The sequence below is a fragment of the Pezoporus wallicus genome, unplaced genomic scaffold, assembly GCF_028554395.1.
Source record: "Pezoporus wallicus isolate ANWC-B61680 ecotype Strahan unplaced genomic scaffold, APGP_CSIRO_Pwel_v1 contig_5524, whole genome shotgun sequence".
Taxonomy (NCBI): Eukaryota; Metazoa; Chordata; class Aves; order Psittaciformes; family Psittacidae; genus Pezoporus; species Pezoporus wallicus.
The window spans coordinates 583691-595238 of NW_026636622.1; the positions used below are offsets into that span (position 1 = coordinate 583691).

Consider the following 11548-nt stretch of genomic DNA (forward strand, 5'->3'; position numbering starts at 1 on the left):
GCATTGAGTCTTGGCACCTTCTTGAGTAAAAAAGACTTATTCAGCAAAGAAAGATACAATTTTCAGGATTCAAATCCTCATAAGCATAGTAATGAAACTAAAAGCAGTATGTGAAGCAGAATTAGACCTAACTACATAAATTTGCATAAGTCTAATACCTCATCATTGGGGTTGGGCTGCTTATCTGCTCTCCAGCTGAAGTTCTGATCAAAGTAATCACTTAACTGATTCTCAAGAGGGCCTAAGATGTGATGTTGGATTAAATGGTAATTTACACTATCTTGGGAAAGGTGTTGCCTGAAGCTACCGCAGTGCTTTACGGAGGAGGGTGTGTTTTGGTTGTGTGGGTTTTTTTGGTTTGTTTTTTTTTTTTAATGTTTGTTGGTGTGTCTTTTTTTGAATACTTTCCGTGTTACCATACATTTATAGATTGGTGTTTGTTTAAGGAAGATTCAGTAAACTACTAAGATGTTTTATGTTACAGCTGAGCAATTTGATGTTTCTTTCAACAAGTTATAGTTTATAAAATCGTGTTTATAACAACCTGGCTAGTTAATGCAGGAGGATGTCCATTTCTTAGGAACTGGGTGTGAAGAAACACTGTCAAAGAATGCTTTTTCACCTTTGAGTTGTTAATCACTTCTCCATGTCTTTAGGCCAACAGAAATATCCACCACATGGTGAAAGATCAGTCTATTGAGATCCTCCCAACAGATTGTTACAGATGGGTGTTGTGTATGTTTTTGTTACGAACCAATCTAATTTTCTTCAGGTAAACAACCACTAAAAGGGTTAGAACTGGTGCTGGCAAACTAACACTACCATCAGTAGTGCTGTGCTACTTCAACCAGGGAAGGATAGAGAGACTGTAAGTGATTTTATATGACCCTCCACCTCACTGAAGAATAAATATGAGAATGATATGGAAATAAAAACTCTCAAACATAAGACAGGGGGCTTGGATTTAGGACTGACAGTTACATGTATTGTTTTAAAACATGTTTTAAAATATACTTGAAACATGAATTTTAACTATAAAGGAAGAAGATACTTTGGGTTGTCCGCAGACACTTGAAATGTGCATGCCCTACTTGGAAAGAGTGTACTACAGAAATACTGTCAGCATCTTATCCTCAGAGCCATGAACACGCAAAGGGGGTGGAGACATCCACAATAATTCTCTTCCCAAAGAAGACCTAATGCAATTTACATACATAATTAGCAGGTTAAACATGAATAATATTCATTTTTTGGGGGGCTGGGCTAGGAAGAGAAACCTAAGCAAAAGATGATGAAAGCAGCTGCTGATTTAATGAAAGACTGAAGCTAGTTATACCGGGAGCTCTTATGAAGGGTGTGGGATCTAGTTGCTTCCCTTTTCCCAGTAGGCATCTCGAGCTGTTCTTGCAGAGGGATTGGAATACATTTCGTTCAGAAGTAGCTTGGGTGACAAACCAGCTACCATTCATAGTTACTTGTTTTAAATATTTGGTTCATGTTTTGTTTTTTTTTACCCTTTTCTCCTCCCTTTCTTTGCTTGTGAAACCTTCTTCCTCTCTCCCTCCTACCCTCCTCAGCCTGTTTTGCTACTTTCCTTTTTAGGCAACTGGAGGGTGTTATTGCAAAAATGACAAAGGAAAATGCTTGTGTGTTGTAACTTGTTCTGTCAGTCTCCTGTAAGCTGCTGTTCTCAGGTTTACCTCCTTGGGTTGGGTTTCTGAAGACAATTGTTTCATGCTATCAAGTGGAAAACATTTGAAGGAAATGTATCTAAAGAAAGAGTGATACTTTTAAGTTAAATATTAACCAGATTCAAACAAACTCAAGAATATTTCAAGTGAGGTTAACTTGTTGGGCTGGTGAACAAGAACGAACTCAAGCAGTGAAGAATAGGCATGGGGATACTCTATTCAGAGGTAGGTGACCCTTTTTTGCACAGTAACTGAAGCTATGGAAGATATAGATATTCACTGGGTTTGATTTGTTCCCTTTGCAACCTCCCATACAAGGCTTAAACAGATCTGGATGTTCTTTCCCTTTGGAGATGCTGTACTTCAGCTACTACAAATTGTCAAAAGTACAGTTTGTAGGAGTAAATAAAATGCAATAATCAGCATAACTATTGTGATTTCATGGAGAAAGTACGTGTTTAACACTTTTTGTTGTTCTGTGTTGAGATCAGAATGATTCTGAGCATGGTGCATACTTCACAAACTGCAAACAACTTGCTTGTGTTAAATATAGGTAATAGAAAGCTACTGCCCAAGGAAACACTCCCTCCCACCTGATTTCATTTTTAGCTCTTATCTTTATGGGTTTGTCCCCAGACCACGGTCCATTTAGTTTACCCCTGGATTTTATCACAAATGACACCTAAATTTTATTCATTATTTCATAAAGTTTCCGTTTGCACACTTGTGAGTAAGTGAGAATTTTGGTTCCATTCAACTGTGAATACAGTGGATTGCACTGTTGTTTCTTTTCCCGGAGATAGCATTACATAGCTGTTCCTTTAAAAGGTTACATTTCTGTGCTGAAAGACACCCTTTCATTTTTAAAAGGCTACTCGATGAAATCAAGTGTCTTCTCCTTTTTCTGCGTTACAGGGAGCCTGAATCTGTGCATTCAGAAGGTGATGGGCTGGGTAGACTGTGCCTTGTTCTGAAAGGATTTGTTGCCTCTGCATGTCTACTACTCTGAGTTAGTATTTTACAAGAAAACAGTGTCAATTAGCTTAATTAAAGTGGTGTTTGGAGAATGTTCAAATGCTGTCCATATCTTCCATGATTATTAGTTAATATTTCATTTTAAAAAATTTTGAATGAGATAGAGTTTTCTGGATAAAGTATGATTCATTTATACAGTATAGAAATCTAGAGCAACACATACAAGAAGGTGTACGATGCCTTTTCTGAGGAGCAGGGATTGGATACTAGTGCACTCAATATCATAATCATGATTCAGACTTTCATGTTCAGTTCTTGGCCTTTGGATCCATTTTAGTGCACAGAAAGAGACTATGGATTAGTTCAGAATATCTGGATGTTCTGAAGTAACTCCTTTTTGTCTAAACAGCTGCAAAGTGTTGATGCAATTTAGGCAATCCCCTGAAGTTCTCAAAGGAGTAAGCAATTATAATCTGAAATTGTTCTCCCAGTTGCAAGACTGGCTTTACCTTACCCTCCTCTCTGTTGGCTGAATGCTTTGTCCTTAGTGCCAAGCCTTTAATCTTTATTTCACGTGTGGTAGAACTTGCTGAATAGCTTGAATAGTAAAGCTAAGCAGAGGGAGTTGCAAGAAGCTCTGGAAACAAGTAGACAAATGCAGACGTGTTCACATGGATCTGGGTAAACTACAAGGTCCTGTTTGCAATCCCATTGCCCTCAGTTGATAAAAAATAGAAATAATTAAGAATTCAGTTGTGTAGAGGTATTGTCCTTCCTGACAGCAAAAGTTCTTTTTACTTTTCTTGCACCCCTTATCTGGTGATCTCGTACTGAGTGAACTCAGCCATAAAAACCCTTGCCTGTTCTATGACTACTTCTCACCTTTCTTGAAGCCTCTATCTATTATTCCAGTTAAGTGCCTTCTATAACAGCTTTCTTTTCTTTCTGTGGGAAAGACTGCCTAATACAACATTTGCCACTGGTTGCAGCTTCTGATGCCTTTCTTACACAGGTGACAGATTGCCATGTATTTGTATTTTTCCTTATCCTTATTCTTTCCTGAAGGCTTTTTCCTAAAGTCCTATTGCTATTGGTATTAAAATAATGAGTTTATATTTATTTTGACTGTTTTTTGTACTTACTTAAATATCCTGCTACTATGTTAGCTCCTTCAGTCATGGAGTTGTATTTGTCAGTTTGGGAGGTATATTACAAGTCTGATTTATAGGACTTTTCATATTTCTTTGACTAAAAAAGGCATTTTATAGAATGAAAACCAGCAGAGTGGGTCTCAAGAAAATCCTATAAACCCAGGAAAAAGTTGTGGAGTTTTTGTTTGTTTGTTTGTTGTTTTGTTTTTTTTTGTATGAATGAGACATATTAATATGTGAAAGAATCAATCCTACATAGACCCCCACCTGCAGTGAAATAATAATAATTAAAAAAATACTTCCAGTACATCAATTATTCCTGAATTAGCTGTTGGAATGGATGAGAACCGCTTCCTTACTTTCTTTGTACCCTGGGTGTTTTCTGGTTTCGGTGGCTAAAAAAGCATGAATGACTCTTGTGTGCTGGTCTCTGTGCATGACTTTAGCCTCAAATAGCATAGTCTTTTAGGGAATGGTAAGTGCTGCACCATTATTAATGGCTCTAGAACTGGGTTCAACAGTAGCGTAAGCTTAAAAAGATCGCATGAGTCAATGACAATATAGGTCAGAAATGTTTGGGGTTTAAGGGCCTAGCAAGTTAAACTCTTTGAGGCAGAATAGAAAGAAAATCACAAAAGCACACCATTTGGAGACACAAGCTACTGAACTAGCAAGACTCAGAGTAGAAAAGGAGAAAATTTGTGTGGAAAATGGCTGATTTGAGCAGATGCTCAACCAAACAGCAAATCTGATTAATCTTTAAATAAGCAAAGCAATACTTAAAGGCAGGAAAACCAGAGGTGCAGACTGCACCTGATCTTGTCTTTCCTGGAGAAGTTGCACTATTAGACATCAACATGACAGAAAGTGAGGTTCTAGAGCATACTGATCATTTAGATGGCACCTGTATGCAGGTCACAACAAGAGTGGTTTAAAAAAAGGAGTTTCTCCTCAAAATCGTTAAACTGGTTCTGGTTCTGGAGGAATGTAAAATAGCAAATGGTATAGTAGGCTTTTATAAGAATACAGACAGATGTGCAACATTGCATGTATTCTTTGTAGAGTTTTGTCTGATAAAATAAAAACAAAACAAGAAGTGGTGTGAGGTCTGGTAAACTTGTAAATAATCTCTTTAGAAAGGAAAATCACTTCTCTGATGCAGCTGTCCAGAAGATTAAGCAGCAATGATGCTGGAGGTAAAGTTGTGTGGTAGATCAAAGTTTGTCTGAAGTGAAAGTGTAAATAAGATGAATCTTTTTAATGTGTGTGTGTGAAACCTAACTGCAGGCGGAGTGAGGAAAGAGCTTAGAGTTCAGGGTTAGATCTTGTTTATGTAGTGTATTTAGGATGTAATAAAAGGAGGATAGAAAGGAAAACCTGTAGATAATATTCAAAGAAAATGTGTATCTTGGAAACCGGTGAATAAAAACCTCAGTATCAAAGACAAAAAAGAAGAAACTCATTCTCTTTTCCACTGGAGAACTTCAAATGCTACCAGTCTGCTGTACATTCTTACAGGCCATTAGAAGCTCATAGTACTCTTGTCATACTCAGCCACTCCTCAGATTGAGTTCTTGCTGCTGGAGAGGGAAGGAATTGCAGAGTAAGTGAAGGGTGCGTAGAAATAGTGAATAAATAGTTAAGCAGCAAATAGTTCTCAAAAGCCACACTGAGCTGTGGGCATACATGTGTGTATTTTTTAGGTCTGAGGTTTAACTTCAAGCCCTGAAAAGAAACATTGTGGGGGTTTGATTTTCAGCCCTTTGTTGAAAGTGTGGTTTTGTTCTGGGAACTGATGAGTGAAAAGTGATAGCTCATTCAGCAGTGTTCATCCAAAAAGAAAGCCTGTTGTAAATTTTGAGACGCATGGGCTTATTCGTGCTTGTTTCTTAGTACAGTGAATAACTCTGTAAGATTGGAAGACAGCGTTTTTTTATGGTTGCAAATGAACCGGATTTATTTCTTGGATTATATATCTCCATATATATATGGAATATGTATATTATTATGATCCAAAATGAACAGAAAGTTCGTTCCATTGTGCAAAGGCTGCGACTTCCCAGGCTGCGAGCTGCTGTGTGGCAGCTGCAGAAGTATCTCTTACCGCCATCTTCTGGAAGTCGCCTAGAACCACCTCTATCAAAAGTGCTTGGCAGCGCTTGCGTATTTTAGGATTTTCAAGTCAAGTCAGAACGGGAGGTAGGTATGTTTTAGTGAAATGTGTGCTGATTAATATCATCGTCTTTCTTCAGCCCATTTGTCAGGCAGCTTATAATAACGATTTCAGCGAAGTTCAGTCCCTTCTGGAGCGTGACAGCAACTGTCTGAATATCCGGGACAGCTTCAGTGGAGACACCCCATTAATTTGTGCATGTAAACAGGGAAACAACAGGATAGTTAGCTATCTTCTAAAAAGAAATGCTGATGTCAACCTCAGAAACAAGGTAAGTGGCCGCCCTTCTGTAGCCTTTCTTTGCCTCTCTCTTTTTCTCCACCCTGGTTAAAAGGAAGGTCTGAAGGACAGCCTGTCCATCTCTCACAAATGTGTGCCTGTGGAGAAACTGACTCCACACAAACCTGCCTTATTGCCACTGCAGACCTGCTTTTGTCATGCTACAGAACAATAGTATGACTCGTAATAGCATGCTGGGGGGCAAGGAGGGAAGCCTTCCCCTGTTCTTCCTGTGTTCCCTAATCTACACACACTTGTCATGCACAGGAGCTGTGACTCACTATTTTCCTTAAGGTGATGAGGAAGTGTGGTTTTGTGGTAGGTTACAAATAAAAAGTAGCTGAAAGGTGTGTGCTCTGGTTTCATTAGTAACTTATTCTTACAATGTTAGAGGTGATAAATAACCAGGGAAAGCAACCCAAAACTTTGTCAATTCTATTGTATTATCTCATACTCCAAGGCAATGCTTAGCAAGTTCCTATACATTTGTGGATGATCTTCTGTCTCTGGTTTCCGGTGCATTTGTATATTTCACAGGAAGGCAGGAAATTATCATGAGGTCAGTGGCATATTCTATCCCACCTCTTCTTCTTGATGCAAAAGGCTCTCTATCTTACCTCAAAGTCCCTTTGAAAGGGCTCAGAATTTTGCAGTAAGGTCATTTTAATAGCATTGGCAGCCATTAGATAGCTGTGCTTGCCTATCTTAAATGTGTCTTTGCTTCACCTTCACAGATGGAATCACTCCCTTTGATGCAGAGCTCAGCTATGGTTCTCAGAAATGAGAATGGGAGCAGAGGATAGCACAGAAAAGCTTTTCTGTTTATTTTGGCCACAGTGTAGCACTGTAACCTGGTTTGTCTAACTCCAGCATAACAACCTACAGGAGATTTAACACAAGTGGTCTTTAACACCCAGATTTACAGCTCTGCCCTTTAGTTGCTTTGGTACACTTGGTATTCACAGTTTTTTTTTCACTCTGCTCTCACTAGAGAATACAGGCAGGTATTGCTACTTGCCTGTGTTTCTCATGTGTGCCAAAGGAGATGCCATAAACTCTCATATGTCTTTGTTTCTGTAACAAGCACCTCTATAGGAAGAGTCACTGTGGGGATTTTTCCTACTGGTTTAACTTGCTGGGTGGCAGTAACAGCCACATGTCTACTCTGCCCTCTTTCTCTGCAGCCATGTGCAAGTTTGTAGACATATATATGGAATCCTTTGGATCCCGCATCCTTCTTGCATGTGTAGCCCAATTTACATGAGCCTGTGTATGTTAAATGTGCTTCTGCTTAAGGAAGTAAAATACATGTGTCTGTTTCTGCTTGAAAATCAGAAAATATTTCCAGTAGATAACCTAAAAGAAAGTCTATGAAATATAAAATGGTCTACTATTGCCAATATTAAATAAATATAATCAGATCACTGAATCTGGTACTAATCAGAGTTATTTTGTGTTTAGAAGGACCGCACTTGTCTGCATTATGCTGTGAGAAAAAGGTTTACCTTCCTTGACTATGTGCTCATCATTATCCTCATGCCAGTGATGCTTATTGGATACCTTCTTATGGTGAGTCTGGGTGAAATGAGGAAAAACCCTGTACTTTTTCCTTTCCTCTTATCACCTTTCTCATGGCAATATTTCAGGCCAGGAACCTGTATAGGGTATGGACTGCTTTTTTAAAGCAAAGGCTGATGGAAAGCAACAGAAGAAGCAGGGATTTTGTCATGACTATAATTGGTGAAGCAACAGAACTGTATTACTGCATCGGTTTGGCATTTGCAGAAGCAAATTTCTTTTAGGAAATAATACAGCATTTAGCCATAATCTCCTTTGTACTGTATGCAGATGGACTGTCTTACAGTGCTACTCCTTCCCTTGCGCCAAACAGGTCTCGAAGACTAAACAGAATGAAAACCTGATCAAGATGTTGCTTAGAGCTGGAGCCGATGTTAACGCTACAGACTTTGTAAGTGGGTTTATACAAATGCAGATGTGTTTCTTATGCATGCAACAATACTAACAGACTTATAAATCTTCCAGCAACAGAATCCTGCTTTCAGAGTAAGATCTAGGACTGAACTGACTGTCATGCACTAGGAGGATTCAGTGTTTCTCCTTGACACTTAGGCAATGGTTTTGAAACGTACACAGAAATAATTCTCCACTGACCAACTAATTCTCCGTTTCTGATCAATGCCCTCTTAAAAGAATCCAGGCAAGACAGGCTGAGACACTTACATATTAAATACCTGATCATATAAAGATTCTAGTAATATAAGGGTCTGAGTTTATCATTATTTATGAGTTCTTGGACTGGAGCAGATATGAGGGCAAAGGCCATGCCACAGTGCTAAACCCTTTCTTGGTCTTCAGAGTGCATTGATCTGCCATTTGTGGAGTTCAGTATCCACTGTCCTACTTGGGTGTGGAAGTCAGCCCCCCTACTCTAAGGTAGAAAAGGATAACACCCAATTCTAGCAGCAACCAAGTTCTAAAAGTGAACTGTGAACAAACAGTATTGCTTAAGACATAGTCGTTGAGATCAAGATCATGGAATCCTCTGAAGTTAGTAAAGAACTGTTGGCCTCCTGCTGAAGATAACAGACGTTTTCTAGCAGCTGCATCCCAGGGAAGAAATGATTTTTTTTGTTCCTGTTGCTCCTACGCAAATGTATTTTGTTTGTTGTGTAGTGTCATGCCAGGAAATGATATGTCTTTTGCATCCAGGTATTGGGGGGAAGCTGCTAAAGCTTTGTAGTAGTACTTAGGTAGTTGTACTTACCTATGATTTACTAACGAAGTAATAGAACTAAAGTTCATCTGCTTCTGTTTCCCTTCAGTCAGGCAGCACAGCACTTCACTATGCTTGTAAAATGAACAACCAGGCAGTTATTCCTCTACTGCTTCAAGCTCATGCAGACACTTCTTTAAAGAATCAGGTAAGAAGGTGAATTTGATAACTGTATTTTCTTATCGTGATGGTGAACCAGTACATTGTAGGCTTTTGCTGATGTACAGCAGTTTAAAAAAAGAATGCATAGCTTCCTGTCGGCAGGCTTGTTTGCTGTGGGGTTTAAAGCAAAGTTTGCTCCATTGCCTTGTTGGCAAGAGCAATTGTAAAGTCCACATCCTTCACTGCTGGATTTCCACCAATAAACATTGCCTGGATGTCTACTGGATCTTCTTCTTAACTCAGAACTGCTCTGCAATTGTTCTTAAGATGCAGGCTGCAGGGGAGTGGCAAGAGCCTTCTGGGGTGCTTTTTGTGCCTTTGGACACCATTCGTCTGAGAGGGGCAAAGTCAAGCTGCTTCTGTCATTAGAAAAGCTCAAATATTATCCAGATAAATACTGGCCTGGAAGTATCTGCATTATTGAGTTGAAGTGAGAAACGTACTGCCCATGTTTCTCTTGAAATCAGCCATTAGCTTGGCTCTGCACTGACTCTGGACATTAGCCCCAGGAAACAGTGGAATGGCTGTTGCTGCTGGAGGGGAGGACAGGATTCTGCCCCTGGCTTCAGTGAAAGCAGCATTAGAGCCAACATGTTCTGAAACCTCTGTTTTAGAGCAAGGGTGTGACAGTGAAACTTGTGCAGCAGAGCACTGAATCTGGGTGGCAAATTCAGGAAAGCTCTTTTTACTTGACCCATATCTATCGTATTGCAATATGTGTCATTTGTTTCTTTCAGGATGGTGAGACTCCCTTAGATATAGCAAGAAGACTGCAGTTCCACAGCATTGAAAGTATGCTATGGAAAAATTCCTAGTCATTGAGGACTCCTGAACATGCAGAAAATTACCTCATCTGGGGATCCATCTTGTGCAGCAGCGGGAGTCCTGCAGAGGGTTGAGGGCTCTTTCTTGATAAAGACTTGGTCCAAATCCACCCTTTCATTGCTGCAGACTTTTGAATATTTTGTGTGAGAGTTGTCAATAACCTCAAGGCCACATGCACTGGAAAGTGTTAATTTGGTGTTACTCAGCCTTGAATGATTACAGGAGTTCAAAATATTGCTCTTCTCATCTGCTTCCCCAGTGTTATGACTTTGCTTGTGAGGTCAGTGGATTTTGAAAGCTAACTTTAACATGGCTGGAAGCCTAATGATGATGGTTGGCAGCCAGTAAAAAAATAAAATGTCCTTTAGAGTGTGTGTTACTTATTCTGCAGGGTATACACTTGACAACTGAACAATGGGCCACAGCAGTTTATACAAAGGCTGGTACCTTCCCCTTAGTATTTCTCTTCTTACAATGGGAGTGATTTTTTTTTTTTCTTTTCATATAAGAAACAGCAAAAAGAGATTCTGTTCAGCCTGAAGAAAAGAAGGCTGTGTGGAGACCGCATAGCAGCTTTCCAGTATCTGAAGGGGGCCTACAAAGGTGCTGGGGAGGGACTCTTCATTAGGGACTGTAGCGATAGGACGAGGTGCAATGAGTTTAAACTTAAACAGGGGAAGTTTAGATTGGATATAAGGAGGAAGTTCTTTACTGTGAGGGTGGTGAGGCACTGGAATGGGTTGCCCAAGGAAGTTGTGAATGCTTCATCCCTGGCAGTGTTCAAGGTCAGGCTGGACAGAGCCTTGGGCAACATAGTCTAGTGCGAGGTGTCTCTGCCCGGTGGGGGGGACGGGGGTGTGTGTGTTGGAACTAGATGATCTTAAGGTCCTTTCCAACCCTAACTATTCTATGATTCTATAATTCAATGAGTTGCTGGAGACCAAAAAGAAAGCCAATTCACATGTTGGTTTAGTGCATTAAAAAAAAAAAAAGAAAAAATGTTTGGTGCGGTAGATAAACGAGTCTCTTGATCACCTTTCCATTATAAACAGTGTACTAAAGAAAAAAAAATCAATAAATGAATTGCTGTTGATGTATCCTCCCCACAGGACTGGACAGGATAGCATGCTTCTCAGAATGGTGCATGTAGCAGAGGATGCATGTACCCCAATAATAATAAATTCATGAGTCTTCTCTTGCCTAGGTGAATGCAGAAGAAAACCTGCAGTGGTAAGCATGTATTAATGTGGCCTGGCACTTTATGATTTAATAATATAGCAATTAGGGGAATCTCCTTTCAGATGCTGTTGTATCTTGCTTTCTTGTCTAATAGATCTTTATTTTTTGTTGATAGTTTTGGTAATTTCCTGTGAGCTGTCATAATTTCACAAGATGATAGGTGCCATCATCAGTACTGCTAATGACTGCTACACTAGGTACATGGACCAGCTAACGTATTTGTCCTGTGCTGCAGAACAGATATATTGTTCAGTGTAAG

General features: G+C 39.6%; 1 protein-coding gene across 1 annotated transcript; it reads left to right on the forward strand.

Moving 5' to 3' along the window:
- The first annotated feature begins 1561 nt into the window (after positions 1 to 1561).
- ANKRD22 (ankyrin repeat domain 22) lies at positions 1562 to 10159 on the forward strand. Its single transcript, XM_057401030.1, has 6 exons — positions 1562 to 1916; positions 6070 to 6261; positions 7731 to 7838; positions 8161 to 8238; positions 9113 to 9211; positions 9963 to 10159. The coding sequence occupies exons 1-6, from the start codon at positions 1896 to 1898 to the stop codon at positions 10038 to 10040; spliced, it is 576 nt and encodes a 191-aa protein (XP_057257013.1). The 5' UTR covers positions 1562 to 1895; the 3' UTR covers positions 10041 to 10159.
- The last annotated feature ends 1389 nt before the right edge of the window (positions 10160 to 11548 follow it).

Bases quoted from the DNA above. Each gene is read 5' to 3' on its own strand.
- ANKRD22 (XM_057401030.1), top strand. From the start codon at position 1,896: ATGGGGATACTCTATTCAGAG. The intron at 1,917-6,069 runs GTAGGTGACCCT...GTCTTTCTTCAG, and splicing joins TGGGGATACTCTATTCAGAG to CCCATTTGTCAGGCAGCTTA. The intron at 7,839-8,160 runs GTGAGTCTGGGT...TGCGCCAAACAG, and splicing joins TTATTGGATACCTTCTTATG to GTCTCGAAGACTAAACAGAA.